Here is a 26,188-nt window from a genome sequence, read left to right as displayed (position 1 = left end):
AAAAGGCCCCCCACTGCTGAGAGCTGGCATGGAAGTTTCCTCCCTCTACATGGAGATATCTGGTGCTGACTGTCTGAGAGCGTAACCGATTAAACAGAGCCACTTTAGTGCCTGACGCTATACACACTGAGAGAGAGAAAGAGAGAGAGAGAGAGAGAGAGAGAGAGAGAGAGAGAGAGGGAGAGTGAGGGAGAGAGAGATTAATTTAAAGTGCTCAGAAGTGAAAACAGGTCTGAATTAACAAACAAATGTAATTCATTGCTAACGAATGATGACATACAATCTGCGTTCTTCAAAGACTGTTTCTTCTTGGAAGGTTTGGAGATTACTTTAATGCGTTTGCTAAGGAAGACGCCGATTTCTGCACTGTTCCCGTAGAACATCTTCACCGTCAGCATGAAGTGCTTCCTCTTGTCTGAGTCAGATATGTACAACGTTTTGGCTGTGCAGAAGTTCTGGAGGGAAACAAAGAGGGAAGAAGGGAAAGGAGGAGAGACGGAGGTGTGAAGAAGAGTGAGACTAATCAGGACAAAACAAATGCTTAATAATTACTTACATTGTTTTTTTTTATATCCTTGCAATGTTTTTTCTTCCCTTAATGAGATTTAATAGTGTATACATTTAAGAATGTATGTATTTCAGGGGGTGCACCACCTTGCCCTCCAGGTTGAGCTGCTGCATTTCCTGCTCACTGTTCCCGATGCCAATAAATGCGCAGGGTTGTGCCTCCTGCTCCGAGCAGCCCTCTCTCTCCATCTGCTCCTTCTTCTTCTTCCAGCCGCAGCCCATCAGGTACACACACGGAGGCGGGCAGAAGAACCTGAACACAATATGGTACAGACCTTAAGATTAAAACTCTTACTTATGACCCTTACGCATGAAATTTACATGTGTCCAGAGTCACTGTGAAACACAAAGGAGCCAGCAGTGTCAAAAAATCTTAAACACAATAAAAAATTTTTGTTCCTAACACCTTGTATATTTCTGGAGTTTCTTTCTGGCATCTATGTCACACCCATTCCACTGGAGAAAAGTTCCTGAATTTACTTTCTCAAGACACTTGCATTCTTTATGGTGATAAATCATATTTGACATTTTTAATCCAATATCACAGATGAATTGCCTCCTAATGAACTTGTAACCAATCAGACCTCAGACCCAGCCCCCTTAACACCTCTTTAACCAGAATCCACAATCCATGGCATCAAAACCCATCATAACCCAATGAGACTGCAAAACATCAGCACAACACCCACACACCTCTTTTCATTGCCATACGATTTCTGTGCAACTTTTGCGTGTAATATCAGCACCGTCTGATCTCCTCTCTCCTTCAAGTAATTACGCATTGCCTCTCTGGAGAAGAAAAAAGAACACACATTTACGTCAATTAGCAAAACAGTATCCAGAATCTAGATTATAAACTATATTAATTTAAAAGACAAGATCTGTACCTTGTAAGGCGCTTTGGCTGAGGAAGCTCCCCGAATTTCCTGCATACACAAATCAAAAGAAAGGATATAATTACACAAAGCAGCACTAGACTTACAGGTGAGGTTTGCGCATGCGCAGTTTCAATACAGCTGGTTGACAGTTTGGACGAATAATAAACACACAAAAATAAAAAGTAAACAGCGTTACGTTTTTAAACCCAGCTCTGTTTTATTTAGGAGCAAAATAAGCCTGAGTGAAAGCCACACTTGTGTGTTGTTATATCTGATGTAAACCATTAGCAGCTAATAGGCTAACAGTCATAGATATCTATGGCTAACAGGGGGCTAACAGAGAGCTAACAGTTAGCTAACTCGTTAAACTGTTTTTTTACTGTTCACACCGAAAATACCTCAAAGTGTTTTAGTTTATTTATCATTCCTGACTGAGTTAAACTCATATAAAACATTATCTTGTGGATTATAAAGTACACTCTGAGGTAAAAATGCGAAACTTGCCTGGTTAGCATGACGGCTAGCTGAGCTAAGTGCATAAAAGAACAGAGCTACAACAAGGCACGAGGCCTAAAGTGTGTAAATAACAACGGACTACATGCTGGAGTCCAGACAGAACACAAGTAAACTGAGCTCTGAGACTAAACCTGAGCGCTGACTGATAACTTTTACTTCTCCGTCTTGTTGTTAATCTCATCGCTTACCCCGTCACAACAGGCGCCATCTTCCAGCGACTCTCTAATAAACTCCAAGTATCGCGAGATTTCCTCACAGACGGAACAACACAGGCGTGGGAAAGTAGCTGAACTCTCGCGAGATCTGAGGCGTTCTCACAATAGGACAGCGTTAAAACCGGGCACGGGTTATCGCGAGACTTCAGACCGCAGAGCGAAGCGTGAGAAGGTGGAAGAGGAAGGGGGGAAAGAGGAAGAGGGGGAGGGGCCTTCACACAGGCGTGGGAAAGTTACTAGAATCTCGCGATAACACTGAAATCTGCTATAGAACGAGTTAGTGTTATCGCGAGATTTGGTAATGTAGGCAAATAACCAGCGACTACCGTGTGAAAATTCTCACAGCATGGAGACACACACATAAATACACACACACACAAACACATACACAAACACACACACACACACACACACACACACACACACACACACACATAAATACATACACACACGCACAAATACATAAATACATACACACACACAGACACATACAAACACACACACATTTATTTGGGATTTTGTGTAAAAGTTTGTAAAGACCATGTGAAAAGAGAAATGACAGAAAATCATGTGAAGAGAAACAGAAATCATGATAATTAATCATTTCCAGTTACATTTGCATTTACAGCATGTGACACTCTCTTATCCAGAGCGACATACAGAAGTGCTTAAGTCTCTATCATTGGATTTAACATTAACTCTGGGTCACTTGGTTACATACTTAAGATACCATGAGTCTAAAACATTGTTCAAGTTTTTTTTTTTTAAATGCAAAAGATAAGGAAAGAAGTGCTAGTTGAAGTGTTTCCTCAATAAGAAAATAGCCAGTGGATCTTGTTTGGCCGCAACTAAAGTCTGCCTGGCTCATGAGTATGTTCTCTTTCTTATGGGCTATGCCACCAACTACACAGAGGTGGTCCCACTTAGGAAGGCCACCTCCTGAACCATTTGAGGAAATAACTTCGCCAAGAGAGTGAGTATACATGGAGAAAAGAAGAGGACCAAGTACTGAGCCCTGTGGGACACCAGTGGAGAGTCTGGGTCCAGCAGATGCCTCTCCCCTCCATGTTACCTGATATGAGCAACCTTCCAGGTAGGAAGCAAACCATTCCCAAGCTGATCCTCAAATCCCAAGACTCCTGAGGGTGGACAAGAGAGTCTTGTGGTTGACCATATCAAACGCTGCTGAAAGGTCAAGGAAGATAAGGACGGATGACAGTTTGTCTGATCTAGCAGCATGTAGTTTCTCAGAGACATCCAAAAAGAATGATTGAGCTGTGGAATGAGCTGCTTTAAAGCCAGACTGGTTGGGATCATGGAGGTTGTTCTGTGAGAGATAGAGAGACAATGCGTTCAAGAATTTTTTAATGAAACAAGAGAAGTGATAACGGTCTGTAGTTACTGGTGTCTGATGGATCCATAGCAGGTTCTTTAGGATGGGAATAACACTTGCTCTCTTGAAAGTTGCTATGGATGCTATGGATCTATTGATGATAGTGGTAATGAAGGACAGAAGGTCTTGCGAGATGGTCTGGAGCATAGTGGAAGGGAGTGGATCCAATGGGCAGGTGGTAGGATTGCAGGACTGGATGAGTTGTAAAATCTCTTCTGCTGCTACAGTTGAGCAATGCGACAACAAAGGTGCAGGGGAATCCATACTGTGAGATGTAAGTGCAGTCGGGGCTGAAGTGAAGATCCCACAGATTTCCTCAATCTTCTCATGGTAGAAAGAAGCAAAGTCTTCTGCAGTCAGGGAGGATAAGGCAGGTGGAGCTGGGGGGTTGAGTAGAGAAGAGATGATGATGTGGAGCTTCTGAGGGTCTTGTGCTGAAGCTTTGAGCTTTTCATTGTAGAAGGAAGTTTTGGCAGAATCTGAGGAGAACTTTCTTCCACTTTTTCTCAGATGATCTTAGCTCTCTTCGATTGTTGCGCAACAAATCTAATGGTCTCGAGTGATTTTTAGGTAATTTACACCCTAAAATCAGCTTATAATTTATTCTGTATGTATGTAGTCAAAAGTTTTGTGAAATGATAAAATACTGTGGATAGTCTTATAACAAATCATAACTATTGTCAATAAAGAGTAAAAGAAACAGAGTTTATTATCACCAGCAGGTGTCAGAGTTTCATTATTAATGAGTTAATAGCATCAGAATGACCAGTTTAAGATCATATAATAGTTTTAATTGCTAATTCATATTTAATAGAATGTCAACTGTAGCAGAATATTTAAGAACAGTGTGACATCTGGTTATTAATTAAATTCTTTAGTTTAATATTTAATAATATTCTGGAAGCAGATTTGCTAAACCATGAAGTATTATTCTTTGTCTTTAATAATAAATTAACATCAATTAAAGTCTTAAATATAAAAAGTTAATGTTGTTAATTTATTATTGTTGAATGTATCTGTGTCATAATGATATAAACGTTAATAAATTTGAAGAAAATCAAAGTCGACCTTGAGTAACGTGTTAGCTTTATAGATGTGTATCAGTCACACACCCACACACCCACACACTAACACACCCACACACTCACACCACTGCTGCTGAGTTATCTGTTGAACACGACGTACTAATCAGAAACTTTCACCACACAGCCAGTTGTTTATCTTCAGCTGTATCAGACATCCATCAGCTTACCGACAAACTCTGCCCTTAATTGTTCTGTCTTTCTCTGCTAATAATGATATAAAGTGTGTGTGTGTGTGTGTGTGTGTGTGTGTGTTTGCGAGATAGTAGTGAAGAATTAAGAGCTCAGCAGTGTGGTTAAAATAATAAAGTGTCCTTTAAGCATTATTTTATTACATCAACAGCAACAGAGCAGGCCCCTAGATTCGTAGAAAAGTGTTCATCCTCATTAAAAGAGCCTCAAGCTGATCATTTTTAAGATCCTTCTGTTAGTGAAATCTGTAAGAAAAATGAGCAGTAAATAAATTAAAACTCATCAAAGTCACATTAATTACATGGTTCAGTGAACAGTTGAACATCTGAGAGTCAATTAATGTGCAAATCAATAACAGTGACCTCAAACACCAAAATACAACGTGTGTGTGAACAGTATGTGTGTGTGCATGTGTGTGTGTGTGCGTGTGTGTGTATATGTGTGGGTGTGGGTGCGTGTGTGTGTATGGTGTGTGTGTATGTGTGTGTATGTGTTGGTGTGTGGTGTGTATGTGTGGGTGTGTGTGTGGTGTGTGGTGTGTAGGTGTGTATGTGTGTGTATGTGTGAATGTGTGAATGATTGTTAATACATTGTATTGTACAAAATATATCAAATACTGAAATACAATATTTAGGAGGTTTAATATTTTAATAACATTTAGAATGACACCAGTTTATTTAAAGACTTATTCAGGACTGAATTTATTATTAAACACCGAATTTAACACTGAAGCACAAATCCTTCTGTGTAATTATAAATCATACTGTAGAAATATCCAAACTGATCTTTTATAGTAATCTCTCTCTATATAAAAGGCTTATAAAATATAAATAACACTCATAAATTTAATATTTGCTTGATCCAGTCAGGCTCGATATGTTATAATAACACTAATATTCTATAATCCCATAATTAATGTGTAATAATTAAGTAATAAAAGTGTTATAATTAAGTAATAGTACATTAATAACTATTTCTATAACGCTGTCACATTAAGAATAACTGAAGTGGGCGGGGTTTTCACAGTTTCTTCACTGTCATTGGTCAGAGCTGGGTTATCATGAATCTCCATTCCATAAATCTTCCTCCCGCCTGACTCCGTCTCCTCATCACCCGCAGAAACCTGGCAGCATTTGGTACAGCAGCAGCAGCAACACGCAGACATGGACATGATTATTCGATCCCAAGGTTCGAGAGATCGAGCCCACAGAGGCAGGAAGTCCCATGAGCGCAGACAGGAAGGAAGTCTCTCTGAAAAGTGGGACTGCAGGAAGTTGATGACGATGACAGTGACAATGATGAACGCCACAGGGATGAGGACGGTGAGCAGAGCGGTCAGGCCAGCCAGAGACAGACCGAACACCAGCAGAGGTATGAAGAAGAAGCAGAGCAGCACGTAGAATACTGCGAACCAGCGATATTGAGCGGTCACATGACCGAGAGACTTTGCCATTCTGATGGGGACGCGCATGAAGGGCAGGACGTACCACAGCACGATGCCCGAGATGTTAAAGAACAGATGGACCAGAGCGATCTGCAGGAAAGAGAACAATAAGAACTTTATTATCAATAATATAATTATATATAAATAAAAGTCCCCTTTTTTATGAAGCACAAACCTTTGCACTCAATCCCGCAAAGACGGAGAGATTATTTATTTATTAATTAATTTTTTTCAGAGTGTTAAACAACGGCTGGAGTTTTAAATAATTTCACTGCAACTACTCAATATAAAAGAAGCTAGATCGCTAATATAACATGCTGATATTGACAAAATCTCCTTTCATTCAGTGAAGGAGGAAAAGAAAGAAAAAAAGAATGTGTTTGTGTTTAGTGTGTAATCAGTGTTTATGATGAACAGTGTTCAGCACAATCTTATCAGATGAGGGGATAATTACAGGGTAATAAGTACATCTATACCATAAGCGTGTGTGTGTGTGTGTGTGTGTGTGTGTGTGTGTGTGTATGTGTGTAACCTGTAGTGAGTTAGTCAGCGTTTCTCCTGGACTAGCTAAAGCCGCTAGTATGGCTGTAGATGTGGTGCCGATGTTAGAACCCAGGGACAGAGGGTACGCTCTCTCAATGCTAATCACCCCGAGACCTACACACACACACACCCACACACCCACACACATACACACACACACACACACACACACAAACACACAAACATACACACACACATACATTATACGTTAGCAGTGAATTAGGTTTTAGAATTTGCTAAGATAGCACAATGTTGTTACTTTCTCATCAGGTTTGACTTTATTAATTTCCTGATAAAGATAAGTGAAGTCCATGAACTGTAATAATAACTAGTAATAAATAATAATAAAAGTAATAAGTGAATAAAATGTGTTCTATACAAACTTTATCTTCATTGATATGATAAAAAAATAAAACAACAAGCTGGTGCAGGATTCCTGACAGAGGAAAAAAAACGAATCGTTAGTTAGAACATTTAATAGATAATGTCTGACCTACGAGAGGTGTGATGGCGGAGGTGAAGACCGAGCTGCTCTGGACGATGAAGGTCATCACTGCTCCCACTATGATGGCGAGGTAACCAGTCACCCATCTGAATGGAAACGGAAAATCTGCTCACAAAATAAAACACAAACCATATCACAGATAACGAACGTTAATGAACAGTTAAAAAGTGTGGCTCAGTCAGCTGTCGATGCGAAGTGAAAAGCTGATGTCCGTCTCAGTGATTCATCAACACTTCTGAGGTGAATGTTGTCATCATTCATGATGGTTCTGTTTCCGTTGTTCCGTCATCATGTGTTTAATGATAAAGAAGCTACATGCTAAGTGCTAGACCAACACAGAGACGTCCACTGACACTGACATTATGTTTCTCAGTTGACTAGCAACAGTCTATTTAATGTACAATATCAATAATTATTCAATCTCTGGAAACGAGTAAAGATGGATAAAGAGACTGAGACCTGTGTTGATGATCTTCTTTATGATGGAGGCCACTTGGCCTCTCAGCATGGAGTTCAGCAGCTTAACGATGAGGATGAGGCAGATACAGAGAACTAGGAGAGAACCAGCAAGCAGGATGAGTCCCACAGCCAGGTCTGGTAGTGTAGTGTCCACAAAAATATGACCACCTACAGCCTCAGAGAGAGAGAGAGGGAGAGAGAGAGAGAGGGAGAGAGAGGGAGAGAGAGGGAGAGAGAGAGAGAGGGAGAGAGAGAGAGAGAGAGAGAGGGAGAGAGAGAGAGAGAGAGAGAGAGAGAGAGAGAGAGAGAGAGAGAGAGAGAGCATCATCTTACACTCTAGATGTTTAGATTTGGTTCTCAGAGTAGAAGAACTTTCCTGCTCACATTTCTGAATGTTGATGGTTTGGGAGATGTTCTTCCACTCCCAGCAGGGTGTGCCATTAGCAGTGCAGTTCACTACAGACACGTTCTGTAAAGACTGCAAATGGAAAACTGTCAGAAACTTGAAGCACGTAATCTGTTCCCCGGTGTATCTTTAACACCATCCAGTGTATTCTGACAGAGAGTATAGTTTAACAGGGTGTGTATGATTAGCCTCTGATGCTAGCTCTTACATTAAGGCTGTGGAAGAATATAAATACGAGTGATGTGTAAATACTGTGTCTGAAATCGATATTTAGATGAAGCCATGAAACGTTCCTGCACTGCAGCGTCGAGGTTTAAAATGTACGCACCGTGTTTGTATATGTTTGACACCACGTCTTGATGAGACTCTTGTTCCTGGCATCTTGGTCTCCGACAGCAATCCCACTGATGACCGACTCATCCAACTACAACAGGAACAGTGGGTCAGAAACATGGTTATAATTTCCACTGGTTTTAGGAGGTTCTGGTCAGAAACATTTTCTCGAGTATTGGTTTGTTTAACCGCAGCTCATATATCACAGAATCCAGAATATTATCGCCCCCTACTGGACACACTGCTCATAACACTGCTAAGTTTTATTTACTTCTATGTTATGGAACTGTAACAAAAATCCTCTGTTCAGCGTTGGTCCATCACGCACACACACACACACCTGGATGATGGAGTGTGTAAGCGGGTCAGTGATGACGTTGAGCAGCGCCGGGGCATTCTCTCCACTCTCAATGTGAAAGGATGAGACGATAAGCTCGGTGAGGCGGTACAAGTAACTGGTGGCCACCTCCAGTGGCAGCAGCACCAACACAGACAGCCAGTTAAAGAAATCGTGAACTGTGGCGCCGGCAAACGCCCTGCGAGTCATAAAATCCTCTCAGAAACATCACAGAAACTTAAACCTTTTAATAAAAATTATGCCATAAAACCAATATCTTCATTTCCACCAACAAATTTGTTTGGCTGATTGCGAACTTAGGCATGTGACACTAGCTAGCAGTAATGATAAGGGTAGCTAGGCTAACAGTGTAGCATAGCGGTGTCATATGTTCAGACAATACTGTAAGTGGGAACGTTTTATGCTAATCACAAGATGAAGTATTAATAATTAATGCTCGGAATGATGTTATACAGTTTGTGATTAGCAGATTAAATATGACCTAAGCTCTGCCTTCTTTAAACCTGGGCCTATTTTTCCAGAGCTGTAGCTTTAACAGAGTTACTGACAATACACTAAAACTGTACATTATTTCTTCTGCTCTGTCCTGATTGGTTACAAATTCATGTAAAGGGGCGTGGTTAAGTCTTTGTTTTTTGTGTCTAATTTATACTTTTCAGGCATCAGACAGGTAAAAGCTCTGATTCCAGATGTTTAGCCATACTGTAGCTAGCATTAGGGTGTGAGATGTTCTGGTGTGGCGACATGTCCTACCTGCGAAACTTGTTCCTGTCTCCAGCCTGTGTCATGGCTACCACCGTGTTCGTCACCGACGTCCCAATGTTGGTGCCCATAATGATGGGGACGGCCGTGGAGACTTGAAGTACTGGAGGAAAGGTAGAGATACATTACCTCCTTCATCACTGCTACCATCATCATCATTATCATCATCATACTTATATGACTCACGTCCAGAGGACACCATGCTGACCACAATAGACGAGGAGGTGCTGGAGCTTTGCACCAGCAGAGTGACCAGGACACCAATCACCAAGCCGGCCAGAGGGTTCGACAACACCTGGTTCTCCTGGAAGATATCTCCAGCTGCCTTACCTACACATACACAAACACAAACACAACATAATATTAAAGAATAAAAAGTGTGTGTGTGTGTGTGTTGTGGGGGTTGTGTGTGTGGAACTGAAGTCTGAACAAAAACTCTTTCAAACCTCCAACAAGTTGAAAGGCAGAACTGAGGACATCCAGAGAGCAGACGAAGCTGTATAGCAAACCCAAGAGCAGCACCAACTTCACCACTGAGACCAAAACACGCAACACTCTCCCCTTACTGTCCAGATCTGTGTGTGTGTGTGTGAGAGAGAGAGAGAGAGAGAGAGAGAGAGGTGTAAACTCCTCTGTCCTGAAGTAACAGCTTTTTCAGTGTTTTAATCTGTTTATGTACTGTACAAAACCCTGTGAACGAGACGTTACTATGGAAACAATAAGGTTTCAGAGTGAGGGCATGAATATAAACCTGCTGTTATGGAGAATTAATCAACACCTGCTGGACTTCAGCAGGTAAAGAGCTTCATGATGACGTGTTTAAATTGTGTGAAATCAGAAAGGTTTTACTCCACACCTGCCCATGTGATCCCAGTGTCCTCTAAATCCACAGCATCCCACACGTCCTCATCCGTCCTCACATCATCACCGATCAGAGCCACGGTGGAGACGGCAGGAGGGATAGAGGCGGATCTGTCCTTCATCACTGAGAGAAAGAGAGAAAGAGAAAGAGACACACACAAATAAACACACAGTTATTAGTTGTGTAGTTCAGACCACTGCTCACAGACCACCTACATTACAGATTTAACCCTCATATGTATTACAGTGTGTCTTTCAGAACTCACCTTCGTGTGTGTTTAGAGAGATCGTCACCCGTCTAAAAGTGCAGAACACGTCTGGAAGATTGGTGTGTATTCACAGTGACTCACAAACACACAAACACACACACCTGTGCAGGTACATGTGCAGCTACAGGATGTCTCTCTGGAGATTGTGTGAGTGTGTGTGAGTTTTATAGAGTGCCAGCAATAATGATGATAAGCATGATGACAAAGTACAGTGTGTGCATGCATGTGTGTGTGTGTGTGTGTGTGTGTGTGTGTGTGTGTGTGTGTGTGTGTGTGTGTGTGTGTGTGTGTGTGTGTGTGTGTGTGTGTGTGTGTGTGTTCTGAATCTAGGGCACTAATCAATTTTTCTGATCACATGATTCATTAAAGCACAGATCACTGACTAAATATAAAAAAAATCAAGTATAATGGAAATCTCCATTAGTCTGAAAGCATCTGGCCACACACACACACACACACACACACACACACACACACACACACAGCTTGTGAATGGAAAATGGAATCACTACAGAAGGTTATTTGTAACTGATCGATGCTTTGATTGGCTGAGATCAGTGGTTTATGGGTCAGTTTACTTTTATCTCAGTTTTCTTTCATTCCTTCATCCCTTTGCAGTTACTCTATTCTTGAAAACATTTTAATGTAGCTAATTATTAAGCAGTGTGTGTAGTTGGTGTAGTGTAGTGTAGTGTAGTGTAGTGTAGTGTAGTGTAGTGTAATGTAGTGTGGTGTAGTATAGTGTAGTACAGTGTAGTGTGGTGTAGTGTAGTGTATCACCAGCTGTTACAATAAAGACAGTAATGTGAATTTAAATAATCTTGAGCTACAGTCAGAGGTGATGTGATAGAGATTTACTCAACACCTGATCAATCAGAGTCCAGAACTCAGCACTGCTGTGGGAAAAATAATCCAGCTGCATTTACTGCACTCACACGTGTGTATGCTTATAAACAATAATTATTTCCGTTTTTCTGCCATCGCGTGGTTATAAGTGGTATTGCGGGCTCCAATTGTTTTAGGGTTTTTGTTAGTTTTTCCTGTTTTGTGTTTATCACCCCCCACCCCCCACCCCACCCCCCGTTTTCTGAATATCTCTTTACATAACCTTTAAGACCTCCAGTAACCCCCTCTCCTTCGGTCCAGATCAGTGAAGATGATGAGCACCAGGTCTTCAGAAAGAACAAAAGAAGAAAAATACCAAGCCCAGACGGTGTGACACCAACCTGTCTGAAAACCTGTGCTGACCACCTGGACCCCATCTTTACCCAGATCTTCAGCAAGTCCCTGTCTGCTTCAGATACACAACCATCAACCCATAATACTCTATACTCTATCTGTTGTCATGAACTGTTTCTGGCTTATCTGAAACACTTTACTGGACCCCCTGCAGTTTGCATATCAAACATACTAGATAAAATTGGGGTACAGAGAAAGTATCAGACTCCTGAGAGGATTATTGGTGTTCTCCTGTCCATCCTCCAAGAACTGTAGAGATCCAGAGTGAGGAACAGAGCTCAGAAAATCACTCTGGATCTCTCACATCGGTGTAAACAGTTTTTAAACATGCACCATTGATATAAAGCCCCAAATACCATCACAAGCAGACACAAGCAGACACTTCCCCCAGACAATCTGCCTGATGAACAGGTAAATGTTCCCCATTACACAATAATAATGTGCAATAATCTTATATATAACTAGATATGTAAAGTTCGTTGCGACAAACTTTGATGTTGGCTAGGATAGTGCAAGTATTTGCAAAGGCCGGTGATTTTTGGAGGCGAGTGGACATATGGGTCAGTATTACTTTTGGATGGCAAATGGACAGAAAGATTGTGAAAGCTACTGGACCGCTAGTGTGCCAATACTTTTGGAGGTGAGCGGACATGAGCATATGACGTGATCCGAATACCCGTGAGGCATTTCCCCTCCTTGTGCTGAGTGTTTTGATATGTCACATGTACATGTTGTGCAAATTTTTGATTTTCACGTGATGTGATGCGGCCAGAATACATGTGAGGCAGTTTCCCTCATTGTGCTGAGTGTTTTGATATGTCACATGTCCATGTTGTGCAAATTTGTAATTTTCACGTGAAATCACGTGACGTCACGTGACATCACCAAAATACACGTGAGGCAGTTCTCCTCATTGTGCTGAGTGTCTTGATATATGACATGTCCATGTTGTGCTAATTTTTGATTTGCTTATTTTGGGGGCGGGGCTTCACGTGATGTCACCAGAATACCCGTTGGGGTGCCAATACTTTTGGCGAAAAGTGGCTACTGAGGGTTTGGACATTTCATGTCAACACTGCAGTCATCATGGCATTCTACTTATTATTATACTGCATAGAACACACAACAGAAGCCGTGCTTGAGCTCTGCACACGCTGCGTGTGTGAGAGCTTAGAGGAATTTTCGGAATTCCCCATTCAAGTCTATGGTATATTCGATCGTCGACTACAGGAAAACTGAAAATTCCGTCGGAACCCCGAAATAAAAATTTCGTCCAGAGTAAGGTCCTAAAGAACCTGTCCGAGTTCGGTGTAAATCACTCGAAAACTTGCCTGAGTTATAAACCTCCAAATTCTATGGGGAAAAATGGCAATTGAGCTTCATTACCGGGAATGCTGGAATTCCGATCGCTTAGGAGCAACAAACTTCAGACCAGGGTCTACGACATATCCGAATTTGGTGCATGTGGCTCGAAAGCCCTAGGAGGAGTTACTCTTAAATTAATACATTTTTGGCTAAGAATAATAATAATAATAACTAGAACGGTACATTTAATGAAGAAAATGTGAATGGTGCTTGCACTTGGCAAGTTCCCCTCATCGGGCTGTGTTTTGATATACAACACGTCCATGTTGTGCAAAATTTATGATTTCGCTTATTTGGGGGCGGGGCTACACGTGACGTCACGTGACATCACCAAAACACACGTGAGGCACTTCCCCTCATTGGGCTGAGTGTTTTGATATGTCACATGTCCATGCTGTGCTAAATCTTTTATTTCGCTAATTTTGGGGGCGGGGCTACACGTGACGTCAGTTCCCCTCATCGTGCTGAGTGTTTTGATATATGACTTGTCCATGTTGTGCTAAATTTTTGATTTCGCTTATTTTGGGGGCGGGGCTAGACGTGACGTCAGTTCCCGTCATCATGCTGAGTGTTTTGATATATGACATGTCCATGTTGTGCTAAATTTTTGATTTCGCTCATTTTGGAGGTGGGGCTACATGTGACGTCAGTTCCCGTCATCGTGCTGAGTGTTTTGATATATGACATGTCTATGTTGTGCTAACTTTTTGATTTCGCTTACATTAGGGCGGGGTTACACGTGACGTCACGAGACGTCACGTGACGTGACCAAAACACACGTGAGGCAGTTCCCCTCATCGCGCTGAGTGTTTTGATATATGACACGTCCATGTTGTGCAAAATTTATGATTTTGTTTATTTTGGGGGCAGGGCTACACGTGACGTCACGTAACATCAACAATACACACGTGAGGCACTTCTCATTGGGCTGAGTGTTTTGATATATGACACGTCCATTTTGTGCAAAATTTATGATTTCGCAAAAGCTGCGGGACAAGTTACGTGCCGAAAAAGTGTCCGGAAGAAGAAGAAAAGGAAGAATAATAATGAGTATGCAGAATAACAATAATGATGCTTTGCAAGCACCATTAACTAAAACGGTACATTTCCTGAAGAAAATGTGAATGCTTGTACGTGGCAACCTCCCCTCACCGTGCTGAGTGTTTTGATATATGACATGTCCATGTTGTGCTAACTTTTTGATCTCGCTTACTTTGGGGGCGGGGCTACACGTGACATCACGTGAATACCCGGTGGGGTGCCGATACTTTTGGACAAAAGTGATTACTAAGTGTTTTGACATTTCATGTCAAAACTGCAGTCATTATGGAATTCTACTTATTATACTGCATAGAACAGTATTTTGGGGGCGGGGCTACACGTGACGTCACATGAATACGCTGTGGGGTGCCAATACTTTTAGACAAAGGTGACTACTCAGTGTTTTGAAGTTTCATGTCAAAACTGCAGTCATTATGGATTTCTACTTACTATTATACTGTAAATAAACAGTTTTTTGGGGGCAGGGCTACACATGACGTCACGTGAATACCCGGTGGGGTGCCAATACTTTTGGACCAAAGTGACTACTAAGCGTTTTGACATGTCCGAGATTCACAATAAGCACATCGATGCGATCAGAATTCTTGGCCGAACATACACACCACGTGTCATCCCAATAAGACAAATTTTTTTGCTTTAGATATTAGACACTACCTGTTTCTTTGAATTCGCCATAACTTAGTCGCCTCGCCATGGCAGCACCGTTTGAGATATCAAAAATCCCTTCGGAATTTAGCAATGCAACTTCTCGGCATCATGTTGACTACTTTTGGTGTCAATCGCATGAATGTCCTACTAGGAGTATTTAAAAGTTCACCACATGCAACTGATTTGACTGACACACTTCCTGGCACCTGTTGGTGGCGCTATGTTCGAGATTCACAATAGGCACATTGATGCGATCAGAATCCTTGGCCGAACATACACACCACATGTCATCACAATAAGGCATTTTTTGTTTTACTGTAGATATTAGACATTTCCTGTTTCTCTGAATTCGCCATAACTTTGTCGCCTCGCCATGGCAGCACCGGAGCCCCCCTACAGATCCCCCCTGCCACGCCCGTATTCCAGCATTTGCCCGGGCCTAGTGTCACACGACTCTGACGTGTGTGCCAAATTTCAAGAGTTTTTGAGCACATTAAGGGACCCCAATTGGCCAATGTGTGGAAAAAATATAGCTGCAAGCAGCGATGGCGGGCCCTCGCATGTTTTTTTATCGCTATACGGTGCCTCTGAGAAAACAATGCACGGTGGGCAAGTGCATGAAGTGGGTAAATATCAGTGGACTATTTGACGTTGTTACTGAACCATTTGGGGACTGTGGGTAAATAAAACCCCACATTTTAGACAAACGGGGGCGCTACTTAGCCACTTAAGAGACACACCTTTGTCTGACCTTTTTGTCCACACTTAACAGCCGAGAAATGTGATGTATGTATCAAATTACAAGTTAATCTAAGCATGCCAAAAGCTTTAAATATGCTTGAAATAAAAGTAAAGTTTGACACGATGCCATGGCAACAGTGTTTGAGATATCAAAAATCCGGTCGCAATTTTGCATCTCTAATATCTCTGCATCATGGTGGCCAAGTCTGGTCTCAATTGCATGAACCCCCTAGGAGGAGCATTTAAAAGTTTACCGCACGCACCTGTCAAAAAATCCACCTTTGTGACTGACACACTTCCTGGGACCTGTTGGTGGCGCTATACCCGGGACTCACAATAAGTACATCGCTGCGATCGGAATCCTTGGCCGAACATACACACCGCGTGTCATCACAATAAGACATTTTTTGCCTTAGATAGAAGACACTTCCTGTTTCTCTGAATGCGCCATAACTCTGTTGCCTCGCCATGGCAGCACCGTTCGAGATATCAAAAATCCCTTCGGAATTTAGCAAGTGCAATGTCTCTGCATCATGTTCACCACGTTTGATGTCAATCGCATAAATTCCCTAGGAGGACTACTTAAATGTTCACCGCATGCAATTATGAAATAATCCAAAATGGCCGACTTCCTGTTGGGCGGAGCTCATAGTTTAGAGCGCGAAAGTTGTTTGGGTCGATGAGATCTATATGCGTACCAACTCTCGTACATGTGCGTACATAATTGCTCGATCTGTGCACAAATGTTTGTTTTTTCATTACAGGGGGCGCTACAGAGCCCCCCTGCCACGCCTGAATTCCAGGCTTTGCCCGAGCCAATGCATGGTGGGCAAGTGCATCAAGTTGGTAAATATCAGTGGACAATTTTACGATGTTACTGAACCATTTGGGGACTGTGGGTAAATGAAACCCCACATTTTAGATAAACGGGGGCGCTAGTGAGCCACTTAAGAGACACACCTTTGTCCGACCTTTTTGTCCACACTTAACAGCCGACAAATGTGAGGTATGTGTCAAATTTCAAGTTAATCTAAGCATGCCAAAAGTCTTAAATATGCCTGAAATAAAAGTAAACTTTGACTCGATGTCATGGCAATGGTGTTTGAGATATCAAAAATCCGTTCGCATTATCACATTAGATTCAATCTAATGAATTCTGTACAGTTCTGTTCAAAATTATTCAACCCCCAATGCTGTAAATGGTTTTAGGGAATTTAGTGTACATTTGTAATTGTATTCAGAATGAAATCCTACAAGGACTTCTTAAAGAACCATATGCAACTAAAATGACATCAATTAGTTTTGTAATACAGTAGTAAATGTTTATTTTGTGAATTCTTCATTGACACAATTATTCAACCCCTTAAAGACTACCACTCTGAAGAACAGAGGTTCATTGAAGTGTTTTCAATCAGGTATTGAAAACACCTGTGGATGTCAGGGAGCAGCAATAAAGCCTAATAAGCACCAATTAGGCAGCTTTAAAATGACTGTGATACTCAGCTCCTTCTAGACATTTACTGGTATGGTTACAAACATGGTGAAGTCAAGAGAATGGTCCAGGAAGACAAGAGAAAAGGTGATTACTCTTCACAGGAAGGGCAATGGCTATAAGAAGATTGCAAAGATGTTAAACATACCAAGAGACACCATAGGAAGCATCATTCGCAAATTCAAGGCAAAGGGCACTGTTGAAACGCTACCTGGTCGTGGCAGAACGAAGATGCTGACTTCGACTGCTGTGCGCTACCTGAAGCGTAGAGTGGAGAAAAGTCCCTGTGTGACTGCTGAGGAACTGAAAAAAGATTTGTCAGATGTGGGTACTGAAGTTTCTGCTCAGACAATACGGTGCACCCTGTGTAATGACGGCCTCCATGCGCACCCCCTTGCTGTCTGAACTGAGAAAAGATTTGTCAGATGTGGGTACTGAAGTTTCTGCTCAGACAATACGGCGCACCCTGTGTAATGACGGCCTCCAGGCGCACCCCCTTGCTGTCTCCAAAGAATAAGAAGAGTCGACTGCAGTATGCCAAAAGTCATGTGGACAAACCACAGAAGTTTTGGGATAGTGTTCTGTGGACTGATGAAACAAAATTAGAACTGTTTGGGCCCATGGATCAACGCTATGTTTGGAGGAGGAAGAACAAGGCCTATGAAGAAAAGAACACCTTGCCTACTGTGAAGCATGGCGGGGGGTCAATCATGCTTTGGGGCTGTTTTGCTTCTGCAGGTACTGGGAAGCTTCAGCGTGTGCAAGGCACCATGAATTCTCTTCAGTACCAGGAGATATTGGATGACAATGTGATGCAGTCCGTCACAAACCTGAGGCTTGGGAGACGTTGGACCTTTCAACAGGACAATGATCCCAAGCATACCTCCAAGTCCACTAGAGCATGGTTGCAGATTAAAGGCTGGAACATTTTGAAGTGGCCATCGCAGTCACCAGACTTCTATCCGATTGAGAACCTCTGGTGGGACTTAAAGAAAGCAGTTGCAGTGCGCAAGCCTAAGAATGTGACTGAACTGGAGGCTTTTGCCCATGATAAATGGGCGAAGATACCCGTAGATCGCTGCAAGACACTTGTGTCAAGCTATGCTTCACGTTTAAAAGCTTGTTATAACTGTAAAAGGATGTTGAATGTCACTTGGGGGTTGAATAAAACTGATAACGATGTGAGCTCAGAAAAGACATTTGTGGTTATTTCATTATAAATGTTATGTTATATTTGTCTGACCTACACGTGCCTCTTTGATTTAATTGTAAGCAGGATGACTGAATGATCAAAATCAATGTCAAACCAACCAAAACAATCAATTTCAGTTGGGGTTGAATAATTTTGAACACAACTGTACATTGAAACATTGTGAACATTTTTACGAAGCATGATATAATAATTAATTGTTAAGAAATAAATGTTATGTTTGTAATATCAGAAGTGTTTTGATTTGTCCATAGCAGCATACAATACAGACTCTTGTCTCAGGTGTGCTTCAAAATGGATTCTCAAGATGTTGCAAAAGCAGTGGGTGTGCAGGGCCTGACGTTTTTTTCTGAAGACTGGGGCACAGTTTACTGGCTCAGATCAAATGAGAGAATCAAACAAGAACCAGCACAAAAATAAGAACAGTGCTTAATCATGTCAATAACATAAAACAATAGTGTCCCATTTTAAGCGATAGCAAACTGGGTCTCATTCATTAAGCATGTGTACACAAACTTCTGTGTGAGATTTACATACAGATGTTTTCACGAAGAAATAGTGATTCAACAAAAACCTTCCTATCAAAATTCAATAAAAACTAAAACCACTCGTATGTAATAATCACATTATTACTCAAATACTAGGCTATAATGTTTATAATAATGTTGATATAAAATTTGTATGATTATATTTTATATTATAATATATTTTCTGTATTATTTATTATACATGATCTATATTATATACATTATTATAGCCTACTTGATCTACTGTCTGTTTTATTTTAGATACAGATATGCACCTCTGTCATATTACTTAAATGGCATATATATTTGTTACCGCCTCCAATACTTTCATGTTACTGCAGTCGGTGGACAGCACTGGCTTCCTCCAGCGACAGCATAACCTCCCAAATAAAAAATGCAAAGCATAAATACAAAAACGTACACAATTATTAGCGAATGAGACCCGTTGTATTGAAATATAACATGAAGGCAGTGCAGAGCAATTCACATTGAAGATATACTAAAATATTCCCCTGTGCCAACAGTCTGTATGATGCAATTTGTTTCAACTTCATCCTTAGAAAATACAGAATGAATTACAGGAATACAGTCAAATGTTCTGTCTTACAACACTACATGTTATTTTCTTTGATGAAATAAACTTGTATTATCAACATTTTTACACTTAAAGTTATATGGTGTTTTATTTACTTGTGTGAAGTCTATAACACATTTTAGTATTATCGTAAATCATAACAAGCAAGTACACTGCAGGGACTTGAACCCCATCCAGGTGGTTGCCCTGGAGTACCATTACCAGTGCATTTTTGCTTTTTGTTATCTTTTATATTATAGGGAAAGAAAATGTTTTAATAAAAAGGTATGCACAGTACTCACAATAACTTCTATGTTACTCTACAAAATCCAATATTTTGTTATATAGCAGAACACATTGCAAGAATAAGCTAAATGGTTACAGATGTGTTTACTATGCCAAGATCATGCTGTTGCAATGCAAGAAAAAAAAAGAAAACTTTTGTAGGAAACCCTAATGGTTTTATAAACCTGAAGTTGGATGTACATGATTATTTTGTTAATGTAAATGTAATGCACATAGCATGCCTAAACAGAGAAGCATAAATGTATAAATCTGGTCTTTAAATGAGCAGATTAATTTTAAAAAAAAAGTTTAAAATCAGAAAATTCCCTCGTGCGTGCTAAAGTACACTGGCACAATATCTGTGTGCACTGAGAAATTTGTCATATATTTTATGTACACATGGTCAATTAATGTTCTTTTTTCTGTTGTAGGTTCCTTAACATGTTGAATAAAACCCCTATCTGCCATAAAAGAGAACACAGAATTAGACTTTAATGCATCATTATTGAAGTCTCCCACAAGCACAATGTTATTTGAAATCGAAGGCAGCTGATTAATTAACTTACCCATATTTTCTTTAAAACTACACAAAGGGTATGTTTGTGGTCTATAAATAACACCAAGCAAAATATAATTTTGTGGAAAATGTGTCAACAGGCATTCTAAATTAAGATTCAAATCATTGAAACAAGAACATTTACTTGTGTATGCAACACAATGAGGAATACCCACAAAGTTGCAGTTTTCTAAAAATGTACACTTTCAGGCAGATAGTGTTCTGGCAGCCATTTTTCAGTTACTGCAATACATGTTGGTTGTAAATGTTGAATAGACACATTTAGATCCTCTTTATGGCAACACAAACTCTGTACATTCGGTATAAACACAGAAAAGTAACGGTCACCAATGATTCATCATGTGCCATAAAAGATGCCATTTCTCGAAGAGCTTCACAAATCTTATTACAGAAAACGGGCTTTTCACTAGTCTTTAATTGTTAACCCTGACAAACTCCTTACCCGGCTCAAAGCTACATAAGCCTGACCAGGTGCAAACACTTTTTAAACTAACGACAGCAGTATCAACAGTTAAACCCCGAACTTTGTACTGTGCATGCTCATGCTAGTTTTAAAGGAAACTGACCTTTCGTACAAACGTTTTCCTCTTCTACATATATAGGTGTAGAATGTAGCAATTTTGCTGCCTCAAATGAACATTGTTTTTGTCTTTTCAAACCCACATGACTATCATCAAACTGAACGTATACAGTTGCAGGTAACTTATCTTTAGATGAACGTATGATATGAGTAACTACACCACAAACACCATTAACTAATCCATCAGCAACATCTACGTTTTTAATTAACATAACATGCGCACCTATGCCTAAAAGTAAACATGTGTTATGAACTTTTACATGATGACCTTTTTACTCCGTGCATAATCCTCAGCCTCAATCGTTTCAATTTGTTGGGCACTTTTTTATTACCTGCTTCAAGTTGTGCATATGAACTTGATCATTTGTAGCATAAATGTGCAAAGATACATGATCTTCCTCAACCTTGTCACAACTTAACATGATTAAATCATCTTTGTTTAGTGTAGTTGTTTTGCTTCTTTGCCTTAACCTGTTTAACATTTCAGCAAAATTACTGTCCTTTTGTCCAACAACCTGTGTTAGTTCAATAACACTAAAACAACTCCATAAACTAATTTCAGGTACATCCATATACAATGGTTTCCCCTTCACAGGAGGCAATTGGAAAAAGTCCCCAACAGCAATTACACTCACATTACCAAAAGCAGAGAAATCTCCACTCTGTTTAATTTGACGTAATCTTCCATGTATATATGCCAATAATTTATGATCAACCATAGATATTTCGTTTATGATTTGAAGACAATGGAATTTTGCTCGCAAAGAATTTAATTTGTCCTCACCCAACGGTGTGTATGGCAACTTTACATTTGTGCCAATACTAAATGTGTTGTGAATTGTTGCAGCCTTTAAATTGTATGCTGCAATGCCTGTTGGTGCTGTTAAAGCAACACAAATATCTGGATTCAAAGAAATCTGAGACACAGAGGAGGAAGCCGGAGTGAAAGCAAACAGAGTTTATTGCCAAAAACACGGAAGTAGAGTAATCCGATGGTGCGCGGTGGAAGCGCGGCCACAAAGTCCAGAGTTATGGGAAGAAAGGCAGTCGGTGTGGAACACGAAGAGGAACACGAAGAGGAACACGAAGAGGAACACGAAGAGGAACACGAAGAGGAACACGAAGAGGAACACGAAGAGGAACACGAAGAGGAACACCATGGATAATAACTGACGGTGAGTGGGGGGTGAGAGAGGGGATTATATATGGTGGTTGATGAGCGTGAAATGAGAGTCAGGTGTGTGCAATTAGTAAGCCGGCGAGCCGCTCCGTGCGGGCGGGGCACGCACGGGAGAAGAGTCAGGGAGCTCCCTGACAACAATAGTCGTGAAGACTAATATTTTATGGCTTAAATTAAATGACTTTTGCCTGTTCCTGCACCACCAGTAATAAACAAATGAAATGGTTTTGTGTTTTCTCCTCTAATTTTACACAAACACCACTGCCTTATTTTATTAAAAACAGCAATCTGGGTTTTGTTTAAGGAACGAATTATGTTTAACCCTTCAACACGACTATGTGTTGGATATACTTAAAATATGTATGCACCATTTTTGCATCACACTATTTAAGTAAACCCAACTTGGAAAAAAATTACTTAAAATTAACAAGAAAACCGTTCTTATATGTACTTAAATTTTTGGGTACACACAACATTGTTTATTTAAAAATATATGAAACATGATAGAATCTACTAAGTAATTGCAAGTTAAGTTAACTTAAAATTTAAGCTCATTTATGTTTAAAAAAAAAAGACAATTAATTGAGTTGAACCAATGTAAAATTTTAACTTATTGTAGATTATCAGCTATTGGTCTGCATATTGCACTGCTGCTTTAATGGGTTAAACACAGCACAAATTCCTAGTATGGGTCACCATATGTCACTTCACTAAAATAAATTACACATGCAAATCACACAAAATAAAGCATTATTTTTTTAAACAGGCTGCAATGCAATGGTGAAGCCTAAAACCACACATCATGAATGTACAACAAATGTGTCACATTAACAAATGAAAGTTCACTTGCAACAGGATACTTCCTTCATGCTGCCCCCTTTGCAACATTTTCTTGCTCTGAACTAGAAGGAGAAAAAACAGTTTTATATTTAGTATGAATAGGCAAGACATTGCAGTGTCTTACTAACATCGACCTTTTCAGTAAAAGATTGTATATACTAAAATGACCTAATATTACATGGACCAGGGTGGGAACAGAATTATCTTAATGCAAACGTGCCAACGCGATGCATGGCCCTCTGAAATACACAAATTAAAAACTAGAACATTCATTCGATGGAGTCACACTGCTTTTATCGCGTGCACACTCGTTCCTCCTTTCATACAATAACTTATTTGTACAAACTAGACTTTCATAAGTATTTAAGTAACATTCAGAAATGTTACATTCAGTTTTCGAGCATGTTAAGGGACCCCAATTGGCCAATGTGTGCAAAATATATATATATATATATATATATATATATATATATATATATATATATATATATATATATATATATATATATATAGCTGCGAGCAGCAATGGCGGGCCCTCGCACCTTTTTTATCGCTATACGGTGCCTCCCAGAAAACAATGCACGGTGGGCAAGTGCATCAAGTGGGTAAATATCAGTGGACTATTTTATGTTGTTACTGACCCATTTGGGGACTGTGGGTAAATGAAACCCCACATTTTAGACAAACGGGGGCACTATTGAGCCACTTAAGAGACACACCTTTGTCTGACCTTTTTGCCCACACTTAACAGCCGACAAATGTATGTGTGATGTATGTGTCAAATTTCAAAGTTGTTCGGGCCGATGAGATCTATATGCGTACCAACTCTCGTACATGTGCGTACGTAATTGCCCGATCTGTGCACAAATGTTTGTTTTTGCATTACAGTTTTTGCCCCTTTGCACAAGCCTAGCGTCGCCCGACTCTGACGTGTGTGCCAAATTTCAAGAGTTTTCGAGCATTTTAAGGGACCCCAATTGGCTAATGTGTGCAAAAAAAAAAAAAAAAAATAATAATAATAATAATAATAATAATCATAATAATAAAATTAATAATAATAATAATAATAATAATAATAATAATAAACCTAATACAGTTTATTTATTTTTTGGTGCCCTGTTGTCTCTGTGTACATGAAGCATCCTTGGCAATAAAGCTCTTCCTATTCTAATTCTGATTCTAATAGCGCTGTGAAGCCACCAGATGTCAGTGTGGCGCTCTTTCACTCCCATTAAACACCACCGAGGAGAAGACAGTGTAGTGGGTCTGACTCTTGTGACCCATCGAGCACTGCTGCAGTGTTTTATTGCTTTACAGTGTGTGTGGAGATGTTTCTGTAAAAATGTCTGAATCTTCGTCAGAGCGCAGTGCGGAAACGCAGCCGGTACGCGGTGTGATGTGTGGGACGCTAATGCTAATGCTAATGCCTGTTAAGCTGTGACTTAGTGATGTGGTCATTATGGATGTGTGTGTGTAGGCAGCTGTAGGAGCAGAATACACCCCGACAGAGGAGGAGAGGAAAGTGTTCAAACAGTGTGACACAGAGAGCTTCTGGTACAGATGTGAGTACACTGCGCATGCGCAGATATAGCTATTTAATATCATTATTTAATAAAGAAATAAATAACTGCTCTGTTCATAACTCTCTCCCTCCTCTCTCTCTCCCTCTCAGCGGTGCCCTTCTCTGCCAGTGCCATGGCCCTCACTCACATGCTCGTGAACCATGGTGTGTATGTTGTTAATGACATCAGTTACGAATTTCACCAGATGTTTTTATTTATTTGCTGTTCACCTGTACAGGGAAGCTGACGTCGTCTCCTCGCTTTGGGTCTCTGCCTAAAGTGCTGTGTGAGTTGGTTAAAGCTCATACACTCTCGTAATGTTTGTGTGCGTTGTCTGGGCACTGAGTGTGTGTGTGTGTGTGTGTGTGTGTGTGTGTGTGTGTGTGTGTGTGTGTAGTTGCTGGTATGTGTGGCTACTTCGCAGGGAAGCTTTCCTACGTGAAGACGTGTCAGCATAAATTCTACAACTTGGAAAATTCACCCATCGGAGAAGCTCTTCGACAGAGACAGCGACATCATCAACGTCCACCACAGTGAGCTCTCTCTGTCTGTCTCTCTCTGTCTCTCTCTCTCTCTCACCAGCTCCTCATTACTAATGTTTCTCTTTGACCCCTCCCTCTCTGTGTTGAAGACTTGCAGGTCCTCAGTCGGAGCTCAGAGAGGATGACAAGCCCCAGTTTGAAGTGTTTCAGTCTGAGAGTGTCTCTGAGGCGCCATATTCTCCTCCTGATTACAGCCACACCACGCCCTCAGCTCAACAGCACAGCCATCACACACACGGTACTTTACCCACTGTGTTCTAATCTGTCTGATCCCATCACAGTCTCCACCTCCACCACCAAGTTAACCATTCAGAGCCCAGCCTCAGGTACTCCTGTGACCAATGATACTGACTTAGTGCTGCTGTTGTTCTGAACTGTCACAGCTCTGCGTGATGAGGAGGATGAGCAGGAAGTGAAGAACAAACCCATCTTTTATGAAGAGCTGCGCAACAAGAACAGAGAAAACTACGACATCACCCGGACCCAGAAAATAGACAGAGGCGTGCTGAAGAAGGAGGGTGAGAGCTGTCAGTCAAACACCTGTTACTGTGGTTACGGTTTAATAATCAATAATAATCACAGAGATGTGCTGATGTGTGCTTTCTCTCTCTGCAGTGAAGAAGAACAAATATGGTGACATGTGGGAGGAGGAGTGAGCAGTGCGGGGGGGTCATCTGTATATTCACTGATTAATAATAAAATCTCTAAATGAAAAAATGATCATGGTTTTATTGGTAAGAAGGGTGTGTGTGAGAGAGAGGGTGTGTGTGTGTGAGAGAGAGGAGGGGGGGTGAGAGAGAGAGAGAGGGTGTGTGTGTGTGAGAGAGAGAGGGTGTGTGTGTGTGAGAGAGAGAGAGAGAGGGAGTGTGGGTGGGAGAGAGAGGGTGTGTGGGTGGGAGAGAGAGGGTGTGTGGGTGGGAGAGAGAGAGAGGGTGTGTGGGTGGGAGAGAGAGAGAGTGTGAGTGTGAGAGATAGAGAGAT

At 40.8% G+C, this 26,188-nt stretch overlaps 3 protein-coding genes across 6 annotated transcripts in view; 1 reads left to right on the top strand and 2 right to left on the bottom strand.

The window, feature by feature from the left end:
- rbpja (recombination signal binding protein for immunoglobulin kappa J region a) overlaps positions 1 to 2,271 on the bottom strand; it is a 7,969-nt gene extending 5,698 nt beyond the window's left edge. The window contains exons 1-6 of one of the 2 annotated variants that reach the window (XM_027155307.2): positions 2,150 to 2,271; positions 1,455 to 1,493; positions 1,261 to 1,356; positions 655 to 820; positions 281 to 455; positions 1 to 126 (exon numbers count right to left, since the gene is read on the bottom strand). The exon at positions 1 to 126 is cut by the window's left edge and continues 12 nt beyond it. In XM_027155307.2, the coding sequence (XP_027011108.1) occupies positions 1 to 126; positions 281 to 455; positions 655 to 820; positions 1,261 to 1,356; positions 1,455 to 1,493; positions 2,150 to 2,169 (622 nt within the window). In that variant the 5' untranslated portion in view covers positions 2,170 to 2,271. The other variant, XM_027155306.2, reaches the window with a different exon arrangement.
- A 2,676-nt stretch (positions 2,272 to 4,947) lies between these two features.
- Positions 4,948 to 10,939, bottom strand: slc34a2a (solute carrier family 34 member 2a). The gene is made up of 12 exons (XM_027155295.2): positions 10,781 to 10,939; positions 10,510 to 10,638; positions 10,100 to 10,228; positions 9,840 to 9,983; positions 9,645 to 9,756; positions 8,874 to 9,069; positions 8,529 to 8,624; positions 8,179 to 8,272; positions 7,795 to 7,962; positions 7,324 to 7,440; positions 6,820 to 6,944; positions 4,948 to 6,377 (listed from the first exon to the last, which is right to left on the bottom strand). Exons 2-12 carry the CDS (start codon positions 10,634 to 10,636, stop codon positions 5,820 to 5,822), a joined length of 1,866 nt encoding a protein of 621 aa, XP_027011096.1. The 5' UTR covers positions 10,637 to 10,638; positions 10,781 to 10,939; the 3' UTR covers positions 4,948 to 5,819.
- Positions 10,940 to 24,283: 13,344 nt separating this feature from the next.
- LOC113648197 (OCIA domain-containing protein 1-like) lies at positions 24,284 to 25,965 on the top strand. Of its 3 annotated transcripts, none has more exons than XM_047816050.1 (8): positions 24,285 to 24,487; positions 24,581 to 24,665; positions 24,776 to 24,829; positions 24,904 to 24,951; positions 25,063 to 25,198; positions 25,297 to 25,445; positions 25,591 to 25,734; positions 25,823 to 25,898. In XM_047816050.1, the coding sequence occupies exons 1-8, from the start codon at positions 24,446 to 24,448 to the stop codon at positions 25,861 to 25,863; spliced, it is 699 nt and encodes a 232-aa protein (XP_047672006.1). In that variant the 5' UTR covers positions 24,285 to 24,445; the 3' UTR covers positions 25,864 to 25,898. The 3 variants fall into 3 exon arrangements, with proteins under 3 accessions (XP_047672008.1, XP_047672006.1, XP_047672007.1); XM_047816051.1 differs by having other exon boundaries at positions 24,286 to 24,487; positions 25,591 to 25,725; positions 25,823 to 25,965; XM_047816052.1 differs by lacking the exon at positions 24,904 to 24,951 and having other exon boundaries at positions 24,284 to 24,487; positions 25,823 to 25,904.
- Positions 25,966 to 26,188: the final 223 nt, after the last annotated feature.

Source organism: Tachysurus fulvidraco, chromosome 7, assembly GCF_022655615.1.
Source record: "Tachysurus fulvidraco isolate hzauxx_2018 chromosome 7, HZAU_PFXX_2.0, whole genome shotgun sequence".
NCBI classification, from domain to species: Eukaryota; Metazoa; Chordata; class Actinopteri; order Siluriformes; family Bagridae; genus Tachysurus; species Tachysurus fulvidraco.
The sequence above is the reverse complement of the archived record's forward strand: the minus strand, read 5'-3'. Positions and strand labels throughout refer to the sequence as shown.